General features: G+C 58.8%; 1 protein-coding gene across 1 annotated transcript; it reads left to right on the plus strand.

The window, feature by feature from the left end:
• Positions 1-371: 371 nt before the first annotated feature.
• STS (steroid sulfatase) lies at positions 372-9,811 on the plus strand. The gene is made up of 5 exons (XM_036017253.1): positions 372-393; positions 695-832; positions 2,335-2,494; positions 4,312-4,433; positions 9,401-9,811. The coding sequence occupies exons 1-5, from the start codon at positions 372-374 to the stop codon at positions 9,775-9,777; spliced, it is 819 nt and encodes a 272-aa protein (XP_035873146.1). The 3' UTR covers positions 9,778-9,811.
• Positions 9,812-22,795: the final 12,984 nt, after the last annotated feature.

Below are 22,795 nucleotides of genomic sequence, written 5' to 3' on the forward strand. Positions count from 1 at the left end.
TGTGTGTGCACTTAGAGCTGCCGTGGTGGTGGTTCTCCACGGGGGTGTTGTTGTGGATTTGCAGAGCTGTTATCTGGGGGCAGAACCTGAGGGTAGGTTTGGGGAAAGAAGGCCAGGACAGGAACGAGGAACGTGGAAATGGTTTTGATACTCGTGTTGGGTGGCTTGGGACCTGAGTACCTACCGTAAGAAGTGTAAGCAGGAATCCATCACGAGATATCTGTAGACGGATCTTTTCATACAAGAGGGACATCCGTGGTTGGGTGTTTTCTTCTTTCTAGTCAATAAGGACAACGTGCTAGGCTTCTTGGTCACTCGAGGACCTCGGACAGCTGGCCTCTCTCCTGGCCAGTTCCTCCACGCGGTGACCGATGACTGATGAGCCTGAGTCCCGTAGGACACTTTACTGGGTCCCTTTGCGGAACCGCCCTGCACTGCCCAGGGCCCCCGGGGTGGCTGATGGGTGCCACGAGGTTCCGGGACTGACTCTACATTGTTGTCTGGCCCCTCGGGCCTGCCAGCGCGTCCCCCCGATCACCCCTCCTGTTCGGCACAGACCGCCAGGGAGAGCGGCGGACACCCCTCCCCTTCCGGCCCTGAGTCTCGGGCAGACGCGTCCATGAGGCCACCTGGGCCCCGCCTCCTCTGTCCAGACCGGCCCACGTTTTCACGTGGACTGTTTCCTTCCCCTCAGGGCAGATCCTGAACGTCCTGGAGGAGCTGCAGCTGGCAAACAACACCCTCGTCTACTTCTCGTCGGACCAGGGGGCCCACGTGGAGGAAGTGACCGCCAGAGGGGAAATGCACGGGGGCAGTAACGGGATCTACAAAGGTGAGCACGCGCCTCGGCCCCGGGCTCCCACGCGCCGCACCGTCCTGGGTCCGCCGGCGTCCGCGGGGCTCTGCTGACGCTCGGCCGCACTTAGGACCTCCTTATGTCCCTGCCACTGAGCAGGGGGCTAAAGGGGTGGTCCTGTCTATTGGGCTCCCCCCAAAACCTAGAGGCACACACACCGCGTCCTAGGGTGCAGGACACAAGACCCAGAGTCACACACGGAGCCGTGTGCTTCCTGGGAACAGGAGCCACCGTGCCCGGCTGCACCGCATCAGCCCTGCCCGCCCTCAGCCTTATCTCAGGGTGGTGGCGGATGCCTACACGTGTCTTCCCGTGTAGTAAAACCGGGTGTGGCTGTCCTGCCTCCCCAAGCACACCGCCCGCGTGGAGAGCATCCATTTCCTCCTGTTTTATAGCCGCCGGCGTCTGCAAACACGGAGTTGCAGGCTGCCTTGTGCACGTTGGTCCCCTCGCCACCTCACTCTCTGCCCCCAGACCTGCTAGTTTCCGAGGTCGCATCACGGCTGCTGGCCATGGCCGTCCGCTGTGGTCATGGGCGTGGCCAGCAAGCAGTGGGTTCCTTAGGGGAGGGACCGCAGAGCCTCGGTCCACGCACAGGTGCTCCCACACTGCTGGCTGACGCCTGTGAGGAAGGGTGATGACACAGATGGGGGGACTGGGGACCGGCCTTGGGTTGTCACAGGGGGCCTTGGCAGACCTGAGCGGACGGGGTGAGAGGGAGAGAGTCCAGGGTCCTGAATGGCGGCTGGGGGCTGGGGTGGCCACGCCTTCCCAACCGCAGGCCAGCGGCAGCCCCGTGGCTCACTGACGGTGCTTTATGAGCCGGGACTTGCTGCAACGATGAGCTGCGGCCAGTTGGGTGACTGGAAGCAACGTGCATCCCCTCGTTGCCTTGGAGCTCAGAGGTGGGCACCAGGTCCAGCTGAGGTGCCGGCAGCGCTGTGGCTCCTCTGAAGGTTGTCAGGGAGCGCGCCCTGGCTGCCGTTTCCAGCGTCTCTTCTCACCTGGCCCCCCGGCCTGTCACCTGTCCCCACCTCCAAAGCCGCCAGTGCAGCCTCTCCCGGGCCTCTCTCCCCACAGCCCCTGCTGCTCCTCTCCCCGAGTGCCCCTCTCTTCCTTGTAGGGACCATGGGGACGACCCCGGACCCACACGGGGAGTCCCGATAACCTCCCTTTCAGCCACACCAGGTTCTATAGCCCCAGGTTTTCGGGGGTGGGGCGTGGGCACTTTGGGGTGCCACCGTTTTGCTCCCCGCGGCTGGGACAACGTAGGCGTGAGTTCGAATGCTGACGCCCAGGCCGTCGTTGCAAGCGCTGTGTTGCCGAGGCTCACAGGTGACAAGGCCATCGTGCAGGATCCCAGGTGGCGCCTGCCTCCTGGGTCACTTCTTTACGGCAGCCTTGCCTGTCCAAGGATGCCCGGGCGCGAGCCTGCAAAAGACTCAGCGCCCCCGCCGCCTGTGCGCTTTGCCTTTCAGGAGGAAAAGGCAACAACTGGGAAGGCGGCATCCGCGTGCCGGGCCTGCTGCGCTGGCCGGGCGTGCTGGAGGCCGGGCTGGAGGTGGACGCGCCCACCAGCAACATGGACGTCTTCCCCACGGTGGCCACGCTCGCCGGGGCCGAGCTGCCTCAGGACAGGTACCGTGCCTCGGAGAACTCGGGGGGTGGGGGGTGGGGCCATGTCTCTGGAGCTGCCATGCCCCATGGCACCCCTGGGGTCCTGCACCCCTTGGCGATGGCGGCAGCAGCAAGGCAAGCAGCCGGGTCCCCACGTAAGGGCCCTGCTCCCCAGTATGTGTGTTCACGTAGCGAGTTGTAAATGCCGCGTCTTCCTCTGAAGTTCAACCTGGACTCCCCAGCATGCTGCCCCTGCCGCCTCCCCCAGCGTCCTGCCCGTTGGGGGGCTGGTGAGGGGAGCCGGCTGACAGATGGTGCTCATTGGCTGGGGGGCTGCCGGGCTGTTGTCCTGCCATGGGGCTGCACGTCCCAGCGGCCAGGGACGCGCAGAGGGGCAGGGAGGAGACCCAGGCACAAGGACGCCACCGCCCCGCTGCTGCAGAGGTCTGGCGAGCTTTGCTCACCTCCCGTGGTTCACGGGCTTGTCTCCTTGCTCACGTCTGAGGTTCTTGCGGTTTTCATGCTCCTCCGTGAGGTGTCCCTCCCCCAGCCACACACACACACACACACACGGGTGTGTGTGAGGAAGGCAGCACAGGGCAGCTCAGCCGTGCTCAAGCTGCGTGGGTTCAAGACCCATGACCGCTGTGGTTGTTGGTTTTTAAATCCTCACCCAGGGATATGTTTACTGTGTTTTTTTAAGACTTCATTTATTTATTTTTTAGAGAGGGAAGAGAGGGGGAGAGAGAGAAAGAGAGAGAGATTGATGTGCAGTTGCTGGGGGCCGTGGCCCGCAACCCAGTCATGTGCCCTGACTGGGAATCGAACCTGCGACACTTTGGTTTGCAGCCCGCACTCAATCCACTGAGCTATGCCAGCCAGGGTTTACTGGTTTGAGAAAGTTAGAAACAGAGAGATGGAGAGAGAGAGAGAGAGGGAGGGAGGGAGGGAGACAGAGAAACGTAGACAGACAGACATCGATGTCAGGAACATCGCCGGGTTGCCTCCCCTCAGCCCTGAGGTTGGGAACCCAACCCGCAACCCGGGCGTGTGCCCTGACCTCGGGGAGTCGAACCGGTGACCTGCTGGTGTTGAGCCCACGGCTGGCGACCTGCGGGCAGCCGTGCGGTAGATGCCTGCAAATAGGTCCCCTCCGTGTGGCTGCATCCCAGGTGAGCAGCTCCCTGCCTGCAAACACTGATCACGGATCCTCCTTTATCCTCGACGATGACGCTTCGGAGTTGATGCATCGGAACATTTTAAGGACAAAAATGCCTTTCTGGACAGACACTCGGCGGCCCCTTTATGAAAGACACACGCTTTTCTCTACAAGCATTTTTTTTTCCCTAGGACTTTGTGCACTTAAAACATCACTTGATTTTGCTTGCCTTTTTATTTCCCGACTCTCCTTGGCACCCCACACTGTTTCAGGTTGGTGGCAGGTGCCCAGGGAGCAGGCGGAAAAGGGGCTTTAGGAGAAGTAGCGGGGGGAGCACTTCGGAGTGTGGGGGTCCGGCCAGCTGGGGCAGCCTCCTGGGGGCTCCTGCTGCTCCCAGGAGCTTGGAGAAGGTCCCTGTTCTCCCTGCCCGTGGGTCTTTATCTTATCGTCATGGAAGTACGACGGCCTCCCGTCCTGCTGCCGTTTGGAGGGGTCCAGGCTGGCCTCGCCGCATGGTGGACGGCACCTGACACTGGCCAGCTGGTGTCCTCGTGTTGGTTACTCATTGACCACGACGCAGCCCTCCTTCCCGGCAAGGATGTGCTCGGGCGTCGGGGCGTTGCAGCCCAAGCGCCGTGCGGCCCCCCCACGCCTGACGCCCGCCCGGCGTGTCCCACAGGGTCATCGACGGCCGGGACCTGATGCCGCTGCTTCGGAGCCGAAGCCGGCACTCGGAGCACGAGTTCCTGTTCCACTACTGCAACTTCTACCTGAACGCCGTGCGCTGGCACCCGCGCAACAGTGAGTGGACACCCCGCCCCCCCCACCTTTCCCTGTCTCTGTTGCTGCTTCGTGCGCCCCGTGCCGTGCGGGGGGCTCCGCTCCGCAGAGACCCATGGGGGGGCCTGCCGTGCAACTGTGCGTGGCTTCAAACGCCACCCCCCCTCTTCTCTCACTCCTCCTGCGTCCGCACTTGTGCGGGCAGGACGTCGGCGGACGCCAGGGGTTGGTGGCTCTGGCTTCAGGACAGGCAGCTGCCGCCGCCGCCCGGCGGGGCACACGGTCCCTTCCTTCACGTTCAGACCCCCCCCATGTCCCCACGCCCCCCGCATTCTGTGCTCAGCCCCTCTGCTCTGTACGCCGCCGCTGCTGATGGGGCTCGCAGCTCCCTGCACCCACCCGGGAGGGCCTGCCTGCTGTGCTGCCCTGGAGGATGCTTTGGGGTCCCCCCAGCCCCTCAGACATGCTGGGTCCTGGGCCCGCCCTCCAGGAGCTTTCTCCGTCCTAGTGATGTGCACAGCGGCGTCCTGACCCGCAGGGGCATGCTCTCCTGCTGTCTCCCCCCGCCCCCAGGAGCCTCAGGGTGGCGGGTCCTGACTCAGCCGTCCGTGTGGTGTCCTGGATCACGTGGCTTTTCTAGACGTAGATCTTTGGGGCCGAGCTCACGCGCTCGGACGCTCTCGGGTCTCCCTGGCTGGGTGCTGGGTGCTTCCGGTCGTGTGCTCTGTGACGGATGGTGTCGTGTTGGGGTTTTCCGACTCCCCGTGCAGAGCTGTCACACGGGACCAGGGGATGACCCCAAGTGAGCGGACAGGCGTCAGGGTTGTTCTTGATTCTGTGTATTTAAACGGAGACCTGAGATCCTGTTCACATCACTGAGGTGCCTCAGGGTCGGTGGAAACCCAGAGATGCCCCATGCCACTGCGGTGTGGTTTTGAGGCAGACGGTGAGGCTAGATGGCCGCTGTGCTCTCGGGGGATGAGCTGAAGCCCCCCTCTCAGTGGGAGTGTTGGGGGACGCGGCTCCAGGTGGCCACTCTGCCCGGACGCCTCGTAGCTCCCGACCGGCAGCTCCTCTTCACCTCAGAGCGAGGCTCTCGCCGGCTTCCGGCAGCCCCCGTCTCCCACCCTCGTTCATGCAGCCAGTGCACCGGGGACAGGTCATCCGGAGTGCTCCGTGTCCGTTACTTTTAAAGTGGACAGTTCCCTTTCCGTAACCCGCAGACATCGGGCCACCTTCCCCCACAAAGCTTCACCCTCACGTGCAGGCGGCTGCCTTAGGCTTCTCTCGGGGGGCGGGGCGGACCCCAGAGCTGCAGGGCGGAGGCCTGGAACGGTCGTGTGTGCCTGTCTCGGCCACGTGTCCATCCGTGCAAACCCCCGTAGGGGACGCCGTCGCTCTTGGTAGGGGCGCGGAGAGCACACAGGTCTTTGCCCCTCGAGGAAAGGAGAGCTGCCCTTCTCCCCGCCTCTGTGTCCACGGAGCCCCCCAAAATGCAAACAGCTCCATTTCAGTGATGCTCCAGTGTCCAAAGAAGGACAGGGACGTCCTGAACTTTGCAAAAAGTGCAGCGACATAAAGGCGGCCCCGCACAGGGAGGGCAGGTGTCGGGTCGGGGGCTGCTGCAGAAACACGGAGTGAGGGGGCGTTCCCAGAAGCGGGGCAGGGGGAGGCAGGAGACAGGGGTCCATGGGGAGAATAGGACCCAGATCCTGAGAGGCGGCAGCCCCCCGGGGTCAAACTTGCTTCTTCGAGAGACACGCCCTCTCACACAGTGTCTTACGATCCCCTGCCTCAGACCAGCCCCAAAAGGGCAGAAATCACGGTCAAGCAATGCTGGATGGAGTCACTTCTCTGGCTCAAGGGTCTGTGAGGCCGTGGTTCCGTGAGTCCTGTCTCACTCACGTGTCAGGTGGTGCCAGACCCCGAGTCCCCGTGGTGGGGACTCGGCCACCCCTCGGCCACCGTGCATGGCGTGTGGTGGGTGGTCTGGCCTTTCCCGTACTTATTGGTCCTGGGGATGTTCAGGGAGCAGCTCCGGGGCTCGCAGAGAGGGGGCTGGTCCGTGAACACGGCGGTTTGACGGAACGTGTCAGGGGGGAGGGGACAGTCACAGCTCTTTGGTGGACAAAGGTCAGCTGAGCAGCAGGTGGCTTCCCACGCTGCTCACGTCGGAGACCGAGTTCTGCCAGAGAGGCGTGAGCAGGGGTGACGCGCCCGTGCACGGAGCTACCCGTGAACTGGAGACACACACATCAGTGTGTGCCGCCTGGTGCGTTGGCTGAGGCCCTCTCGGGTCCATGTGGCTCGGGGGTGGCCAGTGACCCCCAGACGGCCTGGTGGGACCCTTTCTGTGATTCCTAGTGGGGGCCAGGGCTGCTGTCCGACCTCAGAACCCTTCCTGAGGAGAGGGAAGGGGACCTCCGGGTGTCAGGGCGAGGAACAGGCCGGGTGGGCTGGAGTGGGGTTCAGCGGTCATGCATCAACCAGCTCCTGTGCCGCTGGTAACATGCAGTCCACCGCATGGGGAGCGGTGTTGGCCCCGTGGCTGTGGGCCAGCATAGCCAGCAGGACATGGCTCCGCCCCTCAGGCCGGGCGGGCTGTCCCCGAGCCCAGGGAACTCAAATTGGCGGCAAGAGCTTCACATCCCAGTGGCGGCTGGTCCGGACCAGTGGGAGGCCGAAATATGACCGTCCAGTACTTGCTTTCCCGAAAGTTAACAGCTACGATCCTGCTTCGGCCCTTGTATAAGGGGAACCCCTGTCACCTTTTGTGGACAGTGTGTGTCCCCTGTAAGCTAGTGACCCCGGAAGTATGACGACCCTGCAACTTGGTTGTCCGGGCGAGGGGACGGATGTGACTTCCACAGGGACCGATGTCATCATCACTCCCCTCACGTCTGAGCAGCCTGCCCCAACACTGCACGTGCACTGTGGGTCACTCTTCTTGCATTGATCTGGGGGATTCGGCTCCACAAAGGTGGGCAGGGGGACAGTTTGGGGGGATGCGTGTGCCCCCCTCAGACCGGGTTCCCTGTTCCCATTCCGTAGCGTGCACACCGGGGGCTGGTCCCAGGCGAGCGGGGGCGTCAGGGGCTCTCACCTGCAGCCCTTGTCCTTGTCTTCTTTCTTCTCCACGGGGTCGCTGTGCCATGAGTTTAATGCTGCCCGCCACGGGGGCTGGGAGAGCATGCCGTCGAACCCACGACCCCCCGGGCTGGCTCGTTTGGGGTCCGGGCGGCGGGGAACAGGATGCACATCACAGACAGGAACAGGCCGGGGGCCCCACCGTGCCCATCTAGGGACCGTGTGTGTCCTGAAGACGGGGTGTCCTGGGTGGCCCCGCCCTTGGGAGGTGGGGGGCCCATCCGAAGCTGTTTGGGTCTAAGAGAAGAACTGTGGTGTTTCTGTAGTGTGGCCACCCGCACGTAACAGGGGTCCTCTTTGGGCCTGGGGGCTAATGGGTCCTCCCAGGCCCTCCCTCAAAGACCCCAGACAGGCCACGTTCCCTGGCGCCAGCTGGTCTGAGGCCACAGGCCGCCTGGGGACCAGGCACACTCCCGTGGCAATGGCCCGCAGTGAACTACATTAATTCATTCTCTGTGTGGGGATGGGTCACTTGCTCAATACCTATAATTACGGCTGCCGCCATCATTGCTATGATACACGCAAACCATCCGAGCGGATGAAACGGCGGCGGGAGGCTTGCTGCTGGCGGAGGCTGCATGATGGACAGGGCCCACCGGTCAGCAGGGCGTGAGGAAGGGCGTGCGTCTTGTGTGGCTCATTCCAGTGGGTCCACGCACGGGTGTTCTGTTTTTCTCGGCCACGTGCTTCTTACCCAGGCAACGGCTTTATGGATGTGTGTCCGGGGCTAGGAGAGGGTGTCTGATGGGCAGCCGGCTCTTCAGGCGGTGAGAACGTTGCAGAGTGAACAGGAGATGCATCCATCATTTTGTGATGGGCCGAGACGTCTCTTTCTGGCATTTTAGCACTGGGGGATTTCCTGGCACACACAGCCCACCGTGGGGCCAGCGACTTGCCCCAGTTTGGAATGTGCGACACCCTTATTCAGCAAGTAACAGGTAGACCACACTGTTCCAGGTCAGTCATATTTGGTGCGTGGGTAGATAGAGTCCTGCAAGTCTTGTCGCCATCTTGCATCAGAAGCCCCCCCGCCCCCAACCAGACCCTGTCTGTGCCCCGTTGCAAAACCACCCCGTCCTGGGCCCCACGCTCCTGGGCCGGCGGGTGACAGACATTTGCACGGTCTCGAGGCTGAGAAGAGGGCAGGTTCCCCGAGGTCCCGGCTGTGCCCTGGCTCTGGGTGGCCATGCGCGTGCATATATGTGCCTGCGTGTGTGTGCCTGTGTGTGTGCACAGCACAGGGTACGCAGGAGCAGGGAGGCTGCCTCTTCCTCCCGTTTGGCGTTAGGTGGAAACGCAGGCTGTGCGTGGAAAACCACAGGGAGCGGAGCTGGGGGCTTCCACTCTGTCAGTCCCTGTGCATTTATCGGGAGCCCCCCCGGACATTTCTGGGCCAGTTTACAGGACAAAAACGACAGCCCTGTGTGAGTTCTGTGCTGAAACGAGGGGGCTCGTGATGCCCTTTCCATGACCACGCTGCCTAAGGAAGCAGAGACTGGGACGATGTTAGGGAGCAGAGGACGAGGCGGAGAGACGGACAGGAGGGGGCAGGGAGAGCCAGGGACGTGGAATAACGGGGGGATGCCGGGGCTCGGACGTGTGCAGACCCCCAGCATTGCAGCAGCTGTGGCTCCGTCACGCCCGCCGGTTCCCTGCCTTGTGCGTGACCCACACACAGATGTCACCCTTCTTCACCCCACAGCGTTCACGGGCTGCAAGCCCAGGCCCGTGAGATCCGGGCGTGTGGTCTGGTGGGCAGTGACCCTGGCCGGCTCCCCCACCACCCCACCACCCCGCCCCCCCGCCCCCGTGACCCCAGCTTGTGTCCTTGTGCACCGCAGGCTCGTCCATCTGGAAGGCCTTTTTCTTCACGCCCAACTTCACGCCCGAGGGCGCCAACGGCTGCTTCCTCACCCACGTGTGCTTCTGCTACGGGCGCTTCGTCACCCGCCACGAGCCGCCGCTGCTCTTCGACCTGTCCAAGGACCCCCGGGAGACGAGCCCCGTGACCCCGAGCAGCGAGCCCCGCTTCTGGGAAATCCTGGACACCATGCAGCAGGCGGCGGAGCACCACGTGCGCACCGTGCAGGCGGTGCCCGACCAGCTGTCCCTGCAGAACGTGCTGTGGAAGCCGTGGCTGCAGATGTGCTGCGCCTCGTCCTCCCGCCTGTCGTGCCGCTGTCGCCCGGAGGAGCAGGACCTGGGAGGGAGCGCGTAGCCGCTGCGTGCGCGCGTGCGCCTGGGAGGTGCGCGCGCGCACGCATGGTGCCCGCCCCGCCCTTCTTCCCGAGACCCAAGCAGAGGGGGAGCGTCACCGTGCAAACCCAGCATCTCAGACTGCTCGCCCCTCTCCACCCGGTCACCCAAGAGCCCCGGCGAGAGCCCCACGAGGTCCCTCCCCAGGGGGAAGAAGTCAAGGTTAACAGCGCGCACAGGGACAGATGCTCGATGTACGCCTTCCTCGCTCAGTGCGTGCACTGAGGGGGAACGCACCCAAGGGTGGTGCAGATGGATGCTGGGACCTTGTGAAAGGGAACCGCCCCGCCCCGCCCCTTGGGGGGTGTGCGCAACAGGTCTTCCATCATCTGCAGCGAGGTCACCGACGGCGTGACTCCGCCGGGCCTCCAGCGACGCGGAGAGCGCCGTGTTCAAAGCCATGCGCCCACCTCGACCCGGGCCACGGGAGAGAGACCGAAGAACCATCCCCTTGGCGAGCAACCGATGCCGACGAGTCCCCGTCGGGGGGCCGGAAGGCCATCGCTGTCAGTATTATTGAGAGCACACAGGATACTACTCACCATACCTGTACTGACCTAAGGCCAGTGTCCTCCTTCCCGCGAGAAGGCGGACACATTCCAAATACAGCCCCCAGCCGCTTACCCCTGTCTCCCGGAACTCAGGAGGCGTTGGGGATGGATAGATGCGCCCTTCCCCCGTGGGTTGCTCGTTCCACACACTGCTCAGAAGTCCCGCGCACTGTGTAAGAGGTGTCCTTGTGCGAGAGCGCGTTGGGCGTGCTCAGCAGGCGTTAGGGTTCGGGTTGATGATGATGGTGCAGGAATTACGGAAAGCTGCCGGTATGTGCTTCCTATGGGAGATGATCATGTTCATCCCAAGTGTAAGGCGTCCGATGCCAGGGGGCTTCCAGACGCTCCGGGAGCGGCAGGCTTTCAGGACTGGAAGCGTGTGCATAGATGGTGCACACGTATGTTGGTGGGCACAGCTCCCTGTTTAACCCATGTCCTGTTCAGAGACATGAAGGGTACTTAGAGGGCCACGGGAACATTAAATTATTTTGCTCAAGAGAGATCTATCCTTTTTTAATTTATTTTCTTAAAAAGTTTTCTTGGCCTTGGTTAGCGTAGCTCAGTGGATGGAGCGCGGGCTGCGAACCAAAGCGTCTCAGGTTCGATTCCCAGTCGGGGCACATGCCTGGGTTGCAGGCCACGGCCCCCAGCAACCGCACGTTGATGTTTCTCTCTCTCTCTCTCTTTCTCCCTCCCTTCCCTCTCTAAAAATAAATAAAATCTTTAAAAATATCTTTAAAAAGTTTTCTTGAATTGGTTGGGGTGATTTGGGGGGATGACACGATGGAGGTGTCAGGTGCACGGTCCCACAGCACATGGCCCGCATGTTGTCCTGTGTGTTCACCGCCCCGAGTCACCGAGTCACGTCCCCTTCCATCACCGTTTGTGTCCCCCACCCCCGTACCCGCTCCGACATCCCCCGCCCCCGTCCCTCCGGGCATCTGTGCCCTGTCCTCCGTGTCTAGGAGGGCCCTTCTGTTCTGCTTCCTTCTGCCCTCACGTCAGCGACCTGCCTTCCACGCACACCTTGGTCTCAGTTCTTGAATCATTACACCTCCAAGTCCCCGTGTTAGCCCTCCATACGCCTAGCATTCCAGCAGGACGCACGGAGCAGGCACTATTGCCCAAGGTCGGGGACGTGGCGTGAAGAGCGGACTCACACCCACCCCCACCCCACCTCTGCATCCTGGTCGTGAAGGACTCAGGAGAGGGGGCCAACTTGAGAGCCCCCCCCGAAGGGGTCCCTGTGAAGAGAGGACACCCAGCAGGGGGGATGCACTGGGGCTGTGTCTGGGGAACCTTACCTGTCACAGGAGTCCCTCGGGTAGCCGAGGTTTCTCCACCTCCTCGTCATATTCTCACGCAGAGTGGAAATAAAGCCGCCCTGGGCGGTGAGGGTGCTGTGCTGCTGTCTGCCTCTGTTCAGCAAATGTGGGGCTGCGTCTGCTACGAGGAATGAGTGTCGGGTCTCTTCAGGCTCAAGGGTCGGGGTGAGGAGTGCAGAGATGGGCAGGCATCCGAGCAGCCACTGAGCAGCAGGGCGAGAGGGCCAGGCGAGGCCAAGAGGTCATCCGGCACGCACACACGCACGCACGCTGCCCCTGGCCTTGTCTACCGCTCGCCGGGGGTGGCTTTAAAAAAGAAAAATTCACATGTCCTTATCACCTCCTCCCACTTGGGCAGCCATCCGCTTGTTCTTTGTTTTTTGTGTTTTTTGTTTTGAATCCTCACCCAAGGATACATTTACTGATGTTAGGAAGAGTGGGAGGTCAGGGGAGAGAGAGAGAAAGACACATGGATGTGAGAGAGAGACACCAATCAGCTGCCTCCCGTACACGCCCCCACCGGGAGAATCCAAACTCCCAACCTACATCCGCACCCTGACGGGGACTCGAACCCGCAGCCTGTTGGTGCACACAAGGAAGCAGCAAGCAGCTCAGCCCTATATAAGGGCTTTATATCTATGGGTGCATTTCTGTTTTATGTATTTTAAATATATTTATGTTTATGACTATTTGTGGTGTTTGTTTTTTTTTTAAGATTGCACACACAAGTGAAATCCCATGGTATTTCTCTTTGACTTCCTTTACTTTGCAGAATACACTCTAGGTCCATCCATGTTGTTACAAACGGCAAGGTTTCCTTCTTTTTCAGGGCTGAGTAATATTCCACGGTATAAGTATGTACCGCATCTTCATTATTTAATCATCTCTCAGTGGACACTGAAGTGTCTCAATTTGTTTTGTAAAGTCTGCTGTTAAGGAAAAAGCCCATTTTGGGGGGCAGGGTGAAAGTGATACATTGATGGGCAGCAACACATTCCTAAAACAGAGTTTCGGTGTGTTTTAATGTCTTCTGTCTTTATGTAACGTTTTAATCTTAAAATGGAGACTTTATCTGTATGTTTCTGCATCCACACTTCCCGGCGCGCTGTCACGGGTCCTGCAGTCCCAAAGAGCTGTGCTTTGCAGCGCGGGGGTTTGGAGTAGAGACGTTGGAAGAGTTAAAATGAGCCCTGGCTGGCTTAGGTCAGTGGATTGAGCGTGGGCTGCAGACCAAAGCATTGCAGGTTCGATTCCCAGTCAGGGCACATGCCCGGGTTGCAGGCCATGACCCCCAGCAACCGCACATGGATGTTTCTCTCTCTCTCTTTCTCTCTCCCTCCTCTCTCTAAAAATAAATAAATAAAATCTTTTAAAAAAAGAAAGTGCAATGCTTATGTGCCCTGGCTTTCTTAAAAAAAAAAAAAAGTTAAAATTAGATCCCAAACGCCTTGTTCCCTCTTCCCTGTGGACTGGGTTGCTCCCGAAGACCACAGAAGGAGGATACAGCGGCCGGAGCAGGACACAGGAGCGTTTCAGAGGCTCCGGACTCATGTGGGGTCCCGTTCCACCGGGCGATTCTGGAGGAACACTGACCGTGTTCGCAGGAAGGCGGGCAGGTGATGCGTGCCGGCAGCGTAGGAGATGGTGGGCACAAGACGCCGACTTTGCAGAGGTTCACCTCCACCTTCCCATGGCCATCAAATCCAGATGCTATTCCGTCTTCCTCTTTCCTGCCCTCCCAATGCGATGCGGTGTGAACGGCTGCCCCCTACGACACGCTCGCTGTCTGATCTCCCGTGATGTCCGCCCACCTGGCTTCCAGCCGGGTGCATCCCCCCCTTGCCCCGGACACCCCTCCCATCTGCCCAAGGCCCCTCCCCATCTGCCCAAGGCCCCTCCGTCCCCACCCCAGAGGCCTCCCCGCCTGCCCTGACGCCTTGAGACAGATCCCTCCGCGCGCACGCGCGCGCCCTGCCGTCCTTGCGTTTCCAACACTGGGATCCGTTTCTTTGTTTCTTTTTTTCAAATTACAAGAGAAAGTTTATTTACAAAGTGGCGGAGGCAGAAGGGAGCCGTGCAAGGTGTGGGCTTAGGAAACCAGTTAGAACACAGGAAGGGCCCCGGGCGAGAGAGGGGGCCGGAGGGGGAGGGGGAGAACACGCGCGCATGTGCGCACCGTGGGGAAGACGCGGGTGGGGAAAGGTGCCCAGGTGCTCCATGGCCAGGCTCGCACTGGACCGTGTGTCCGCGTCGCTACAACAGCTGCCTCAGGAGAACGTAGTAACATTTGTTTGCGTAACAGGCTCCGAGCGCAGTGATCGCGCCATACCCACAGGTAAGAGCCCCAGCTACCGTGGGAGGGCAGCCTCTTCAACGATGGGAGTGCCGTCTTCCCTCAGGACAACGCTGGGGGCCAGAAAACGGTCCACGCGTTCGTTCGCGCAAGCGGCGCTTTGTCGGTGTTTGCGGGACAGATCCACGGGCCTTCCACGGAGGAGGCCCTGGAGTGTTTTGCGGACCCTCTCCCGACCTGAGGCAGCCAGAGAGTAGCAATCCCTTGGGAGACCCACCTGGCGGAGGCATTATTCTCCGTGGTGTGAATGCGCTGCATGAAAATCACCCTCTTACCAGTAATTATTCCCCAACCGTCATAATGATCTCAATTGTTCATCCCAACCCATTCACTTAATTCCTCATTAACCCCAAACTCTCAGCCCAATGAGTGGTTTGTGTCCTGGACAATGGCAACGAGTGTCTTTTGAGGAGAAGTCCTCATTATGTCTTTCAGGCTACTGGGAAATAAGCGAATTATCTCACGGGATAGCGGGTCCTGGCGGATTTCAAACTCTGTTTGGGTCTCAAATCCCAAATGATATGTTGGTGTATTTGGGAAGTTAAGATTTTTAGCATTTAAAAAAAATCAAACTGCAAACTTAGCTAGCTGCAGGAATGAATACAAATGATGCAACCATGAAGGAAAAGATGGGTATTTTTTTTTTGGCGATAACACAGTCTTAAAATGGCTTTAACTGGAGTTGGGAAATAATCATAGGAATAGGACTTGGATCCCATTAAAGTCATTCGGAAGGATACATAATGTACATTCAACTCTCGGCCACCCAGGAGAGGACATCCTTGGGGTCTGTCGGTGACCGTTAACCTCGAGTCGTTAGATTAAAGCCCTGAAAACAGGAAACACAATTGTATGTGTTGGCTGTCCCCATTCAGTCCCGCTGATGGGTGAGTCATCCCCCTGTTGTCCGAGCTGCTTTTGCATTTTGTGCGAGAAAGGTATGGCGTGGTTTCCCAAAGACTGCATGCTCCGCAGGAGGTGGGGCGGTCCAGAGGGCAGCCTGAGCCGGCTCTCGGAGGCCGGCCTTCCGAATTATGCTCACTTCTTGACCCTCAAAACCTATCGCAGGAGGACGCAGCTTCCTGCAGGTGGCCAATGCACATGCTGCATCCTCGGGGTGACTTAAGAAAGTGCAGTTTCTCAGGCACGTGGGATGCGGTTACGTTGTGTGAGCATTTCCGTACTTTGGAGTATGTGGCACTGGATGGACCCCGTTCAGAAGAGACCTCTACTTGCAAGGTTTTTTTTTTTTTTCAATGTACTGTGGGCACCTTGGTGTCCGGGCAGTGTGTGGGCCAGCGTGGGTCTTCCGCTCTCGGGCGCCCTGTTCAGTTTCACGGTACAAAGCGGAGAACCACAGGTGTTGACCGTCAGAAAAACGCATCGCATCTAGCCCAGGCATCCGCTGGACAATGGCCGTGACTTTGTCCCCTGTGTTCACAGTAATGCTGTGTGACAGGCCCCTCCTGCTGCCGTGGCAGGAACATACACAGGGGTCCCTCCCTGTGCTTATTGGGGGCCCGGGGCTCATCTGGGGTGCAGTCCAGTGCGTACGTGACCTCTACGGAGCAGGTCAAGTTCACGAGCATGGCTGGAACCAGTTGGGGGAGATGGGGTTGATGACAGATCGGCACCATGGTTTGGAAAGTCCCCCTGAAGCCCTTGGCTTTTATATTCTAAAGACACGGGATGGGTGGCCCTGGAGGGCAGGATGCTTAGTAAAATAAGCCAGAGAGAGCAAGGCGAAGACCAGAGGATTTCACTTACAACAAACAAACAAGCAGCACGGAAACACACTCACAGATCCAGAGCGCGTGTTGATGGTGGTGGCCAGGTGGGAGGGGTGTCCAGGGGCTGGGTGGACGTGGTGGAAGGTTTTAGAAGGACGGGCGGGCAGTCCCCACACAGTCCCAGGGACGGGAAGTCCGACACAGGGAAACAGAGTGGGTAATTTTTGTCCCCGCTGCGGATGGTGTCCGATAGGGGTGAGGTGTGTCAGCGGGGTCACTCCGCCCGCTGTGGGTCAGGGTTCCGCCCAAGGAGGGTTATCGTGTGGTGTGATTAACACACACACACACACACACCCACGTATCAGAGTGGCTGCAGCAGCTGGGCACACTGCTCACATGGCAACGCTCTTTAGCCTCGCGCCCACACCCAGCACCCCTGGCCCTCTCCGTGGCCCCCGTTGCCCCATCTCGGGTGCCTCGCCCCTGCGTCTCGCTGGGCCCTGACTGCGGCAAGAACACTGGCCGACGTGCCCACCACATCTCCCCCACCGCCCCCTTGACCTCAAACATCCCCGGAGCCCTGGCGCCGGAGGTCACGGCGGTCTTGGAAGGCGGTCCTGAGCACAGCACGTGCGTTCCCATGGGCTGCGAATTGCCGCACTGTCGTCTCTCTGGGGCGGTGGTCCGTGGGCACGTTTGTTAGGTGGCGCCGGTCTCCTCCTCCTCCCCGCCACCGCCTCTGGGCAGATGCCCCTCTCTCTGCTCCAGACTGCCCGGAGCCCTCCTTCTCTCGCATGCCCCCGTTCTCCGAGGCTCCCCTGTCCCTGCTTCGGCTGCCGTCTCCCCGGCCCGCCCTCCGACGGGGAAGCCAGCCTCCTCCTCCTGCTGTCCACCCGGAGTGCTCCCGGGGTCCTGGTGGTCTTTTCCTTTGTGGTCCACGTGGGCGGTCTCTTGTCACGTCCATTCCGATGGCACGCCCATGCTATTCGTCACGACGAACCAGCTCTTCCTTTCTAAGGCCTGTCCGTGGGCAGGTGGGGGACAGCGTGGCCCATTCCCAGTTCTCGTGAGGTCGCGCTTTGCTTTAGGAAATCTCTGTCTTCTTGTTTGGTTTGGGTTTCTTTCCTTCCTTCCTTCCTTCCTTCCTTTTCTTTTCTTTTTTCTTTTCTTTCTTTCTTTCTTTCTTTCTCTCCTTCCTTCTTTCCTTCCTTCTTCTTTCTTTCTTTCCTTCCTCCTTCCTTCCTTCCTTCCTTCCCTCCTTCCTTCCTTTTCTTTCCTTTTCTTTTCTTTCTTTCTTTCTTTGTCTCCTTCCTTCTTTCCTTCCTTCTTCTTTCTTTCTTTCTTTCCTCCTTCCTTCCTTCCTTCCCTCCTTACTTCCTTCCTTTTCTTTTTTTTTTTCTTTTTTTCTTTTCTTTCTTTCTCTCCTTCCTTCTTTCCTTCCTTCTCCTTCCTTCCTTCCTTCCTTCCTTCCTTCCTTCCTTCCTTCCTTCCTTCCTTCCTTCCTTTTTCTTTCCTTCTTTCTTCCCTCCCTCCCTCCTCCCTCCCTCCCTTCCTTTCTTCCTTCCTTTTTCTTTTCTTCTTTACATTCTGCCCTTACCCTGCCTCCTGCTGCCTTCCTGTGAACGGTAGGGATTTCCCCCGGAACTTTCTCATCTCCCACTTTCTTGGCACTTCAGCCTTATGTTTCAGCCCCAGCTGCCCTTCACTATGCGTCCGTACAGGTGAAGGGGCCGAGGAGGACAGCCTGGCTGCACCGTACAGCCCCCGGGAGTGCAGCCCATCATCCCGAAGTAGCTGGGTGTGTGCCGGGTTGAGGGCCAGGAGTACCCGGGGGACGCTCTGTGCAGGGCGTGGGGGCGTCTGCCCTCCTTTTATACCCTGTCCTCCCTGTGACTCCTTCCTCTGAGGAAGGACCGCCCCTCGCCGGCTCGTACCCACTGGAAACCGCAGTATTATAAATGTGTTGCTAGACACATTGGACAGGCAACACGTCCCAAACAGAGTTCATTAACCTCTGCTGTCCCCTGTGGCTGGGGGCGGGGGGAGGGCGGGGGACACACACCGCCCTGCTCTTTCTCTCGCTTTGATTGCATCCCCCTCCTCTGATGGCTTTGGCCTCCGGACCGTGCAGGCACCTTCCCCCTACTCCCCCACAGCTCCTCACTGAGTTTCCATCGAGGTCTGCGCAGTCCGCTTGAGAAGTGCCTCTTGAACTTGAACCCCGTTATCGATTCCCGGTGCCACTGGGCTGGTCGAGGGCCCTGTCATCGCTTATCTGGATGGGTCCGGAGGGGGCCCCCCTCCGGCCGCTGCCTGGGCACTCGGGTCTGCAGACAAATGGTGGCTCCGGCTCGCTCGACATGCGCTCCGCACCCTTATCTCCCCACGTCCCTCCGCCTGTCTGTCCGTGTGTTTTATGTTCCGGCAACGCGGGATAACAAGCTCTTTCCTCTCCCCGATCTTGGCCCTGTGTCTCGGAGCCACGCCGACCCAGACATCAGAGTCACTTTTCTCCTTCCCCCAGTGACACCGGCATCCGTTTTCTGTGGCGGCCGTGAGAAAAAAAATAGTCACCCGCATAGCAGCTTAGATAGGACATCACACACGGCGAGTCTAAGTTTTGGGGGTCAGGGCGGGGGGCGGGGGCTCGGTCCGTGTCTACGCTCTGGGTTCGGGAACGCGGGCCAGCACCCAGGTGGTGGAGGGTGGGTCCTGGACCATTCAGGCGGTCCGCAGGGTTCAGCTTCTCCTCCCAGATGCAGGACCGGGCTCCCCGCTGTCTCCGGGGCACTCCTTCGAGGCCCCTTCTGAGCTCCTTAGGGCCAGCTGCGCTTCTCACTGTGCTGCCCCCTGCGGCTCGAAACGCGCAACAGCACCCTGAGTCTTTCTCACGGTGCCCTATCACCGCCTTCCCCTTGGGCTGCGTCTCCTCCCCGCCAGCGAGAAAAAGTCCTCCGGCTGGGGGGCTGGTGTCAGACTGCCTGGGACCCTGGAACTCAGGATTGTCCCCTGATCTTTAGGGCACTCCCCTTGATTCCCTCGGCAGATACCACAGTATCCCATCGTGCGCTGACAAGGTCAAGGGTGTGGAGGGTGCACGTCTTCAGGGGGTGTTCCGCGCACCGCCAGAGCTCCGTGCTGTTTCCAAGCACACTCTCTGTCACGTGACTTGCGCTTAGTTTGTTTCTCTCAGCGTAGGGTCCCAACGTTCTGCTTATCGGGGTCCTCTGATTCCGTGCGTGACTCACGTGGCATTTTACAACAGGGTCTCCTCCGAGCGTCCCCCACCACCAGCGGTAACTTCGGCGTGCTCAGAAAACGCCCTCATGCACCCTGGTGTGCGTGTCCACACTCTAGCATGTGTGCGACACACCGAATGCACTCTGTGGTAGTGTGGCGAGGCTGTGCTCACTGGTCGGTCTGTCTCGGGCACCGTGTAACCCGCAGACTGTTGGGAACTGGAAGGCGCCCGTTAATGGATGATGGGCAAGGTCCATCTTCCTAAATGGGGCTCATATCCAGATGCCTTCCCCCCCCAACTTACTCAGAACCAGAAATGCCATGCACACTCACTGGGTCAGTTGTGTGTTAGCTGTGTGAGATGATGCCACAAACTCACAGGCTTCAGATGACACACACGGGTGTGTTACCTTGCAGTCCCTGTGGGTCAGGAGTGTGGGTGCGGGGTCACTGGGTCTTGGGGTCCCCGTCCGTCCCAAAGCAGCAGCCAGCAGGTCAGTGGGACTACGGTCTGCTCAGAAGGCTGGCCTGAGGTCGCACACCTGCCTCCCAGCTGGCGGGACCGTGGAGAAAGCCAGTCCCTTCCCACATGGCTGGTGGGGGTCTTGCTCGCCGACCTTCCTTTTTGTGGGGGGGGGCAGGAATCCAGCGTGGCCACGGGCACGCCGAGAAGGCAGGGCACACCAGAAGCAGGGGGAGGGCCCGTGTTGCATTAACCCGTGGGGGGAGCCACGTCTCCGTGCCTCTGGGTGTTCTGTGGGCAGAGGCCAGTGAGCCGGTGCACACGCAGCAGAGTCTGAGGTGCGGGTGACCGGGCCCCTGAGAGCCTGCCTGCCGTGTCTGTCTGTACGGAGACACGTGTCCTTTGTCACTCGGTAGATGGCAGGATGCAGGCACCGGCGGGTGGGAGAGAGCAAGACCCACTGATGGTACAGCTCAGGGGGACGGTTACCCGTCACTTACACAGAGGGATGCCAAGGTGAGGGATGGGGTGTGGTCGATGGAGGGAGCACACCCAGAATTCCTCGAGTATAAAGCCGTTTTCCTCGGGACTCCAGGTGATAGTCTTGAGATGGCCCGTGAGCCACCCTGCCTGCCCATGTCCGAGTGGAGGAAAGTATGGTGTGATGATGCCTAGCTGCGTGCAGAAAACAGGGTGCTTCCGGAATCGGGGTTCCAAGATGGCTCCGTCTCAGGGCTCCCTTTCAGCTTTAAAAGCAACAGAGGCTCCCACGGAGATGCTCCCCACATGAATCCCCTCCATCGGCGCTGCACCCAGTGAGACATGAAAATGGAGACATTTAAAAGTGTTTCTGTATTCGCCGTGCGTGTAAGATAACAGAGCGATCTGACATTAACTTAAAAACGTCTTTGTTTCCCAACACACAACAGCAAGACGTAACATCCCCTGACATTTTCGCAAATCCCTTTAATGTCTGCTGGTGGTAACAGACAGCTAGATTTTCCGAGCGGCTGGCGCACTCCATCTGCAACAATGGATTGTTTTGTGTACACGGGGAAGCGGGCCTCCCGCAGACGTGGGACTGGGAAAAAAAAAAAATAGGATGTTTCAGGAACTGCAGATTTTAAGAGTCTGCACCAAACACTCAACAGGACACATTCTCCCAGGGCAATTGAAAAGTATGATCGGAACCCACGTCAAGAATGGTGTTGGTCACTGTCCCCTGAAAAGGACCATTTCACCTCGCCCTGGGCACACACCTGTTGTGCGTGTGTGACTTTGTAACCATGCGCACTGGCCGTTTGGAAGAATCCCAGTTCCCAAAGTTGCGCGGGACTTCCAGATACCCGCACCCTTCCCCACGCAAGATTAAGAAGCACGTGGATGGATGGATACCACCACTGAGTTTATCGGGGAAGAATGGAAGTTTTGGGAGGCCTTGGAGTTGGTGGTGGCAGATGGGAGTTCTACACAGTGATTAGGCATTTACGTACTTTGCAAAGCAGTCCCCCCCCCCCCATAATAAGGCTATTCCCCATCTGGCGTCATTACATACTCATTCCAGTGTTATTGACTATATTCCCTGTGCTGCCCTTGACTTTGGATTGCTATTTTTAAAGCAGCGTGCCATCGGTGGGGGGCGGGGGGGGGGGGGGGTTGCTGGAGACACTGGCTGGAGGCCTAGAAACATGGTTTGTTTGTTTTTTTTAAGATTTTATTTATTTGTTTTAGAGAGAGAGAGTAAAGGAGGGAGAATGAGGGAGAGAAACATCCATGTGTAGTTGCCTCTCTTGTGCCCCTTACTGGGGACCTGGCCCGCAACCCAGGCACGTGTCCTGAGTGGGAATCGAACCGGCGACCCTTTGGTTCGCACACAGGCCAGCACTCAATAACCACGGAGCCAGGGCGAGCATGGGTTTCGAAGACAGGGGGCCTCGGTTTAAATGACAGCTCCAGCATTGAACAAACACGTGACCTTGCACAGGGAGTCTCCTCTCTTGGTTCGTGTGGTTACCAAAGCTCTCCTTTTCCGAAGTTATAATGAAGTAAAATGTGAACGACAGGAGAAGAAGGGTTTCCCATTTCTCATCTTTTCCTGAAATCTTGATTTGTTGTTGTTTTGTCCTTGACAACAAATCCTGTCGGTTGACAGGGTCACTTTGTTCGTGGCTGAAACCGCGTCGGTCAAGGGCCCCACGCAGAGTGACCATCGCTTGCCTGACCGTCTCTCAAGTTCAGACGGCAGCTGCTAGCTCGCTCCCCTACCCCAACGACGGGACACTTGTTTCTCCCGGAGACGGCCGACAAAATTCATTGTGCATGGCATTCTCGGGCACTCCCACAACATTCAGGCAGACGTGCTCAGGACATCCTCCAGAAAACTGATTTCCGAGGCTCCCTCCGCCTTTGCACTCTTAAGGGAGGCTGGCGTTCTCGTCCCCGGGGTGCGAATGTTCGTGCCGCTCGGACCGACCACCTTGCTCAGCGCCGAGGGGCCGGCCGTGGGGTCCGCCACAGCTTTTAGAGGATGAAAACAGGACATGATATTTCAGCGTCATTAGGAAGAGGGATATTTTCCCCGGGGAGCTGGCAAAACATCTCCCACACTGCCAGGTGGCCGAGGGCCACCCTTTGAAAATTCCTGCACCTGGATGTATACCAAGTAGCACCCTTGAAGGATGGTGATACTTGAAGAGACCACAAAAGTTACACTTTCCTTCACTCACCACCGCTGTTGTGTCTTCTTCCATCAGCTATGCAGCTAAAACTCAACAGGGCCTGGGCTTTCTCTCCAATCCCTGCTCCGGACACGAAAACGAAGCAAAACTTCTCAAGTTAGACGTTGATTACCAGATTCTTCCTCATCTGCCCAAGCTGGGTCTTCAGAGCCTGCCGCGCTTTTTGCAATTGTATTCTTAATGAATGTAATTCACTGGCTGGCGGCTTTGACTCACGGAGCTACAATTGTATCCATTCGTGTGCGGGTTTTATCCACCACTCGCAACTTTGGGAATGTCTGTCTGGCGAACTAGATTCAAGACCTCTTTAAGGATTCTGTGCCTCGGCGAGTATATTACACCACGCTGTGAAATATTAGACACTTCGAAGATCTTTGTTCAACAGAGATAAAGAAAGATGTGTCATCTCATCACATTATAAAGAAAATAAAGATAGGGCCTACCCTATAAAAGCTCATCGAGAAGGCAGCTGTCCTTGTTTTCGGAATAACAAAAGAGCCAGCCGGAGAGACAAATCGAAACAATGTTTTCATTCCCGTTCTGCTAAAAGACACCTCGGGAAGCTCGCAGAACCATAACA

This window comes from Phyllostomus discolor, chromosome Y (assembly GCF_004126475.2).
Source record: "Phyllostomus discolor isolate MPI-MPIP mPhyDis1 chromosome Y, mPhyDis1.pri.v3, whole genome shotgun sequence".
Lineage (NCBI taxonomy): Eukaryota > Metazoa > Chordata > Mammalia > Chiroptera > Phyllostomidae > Phyllostomus > Phyllostomus discolor.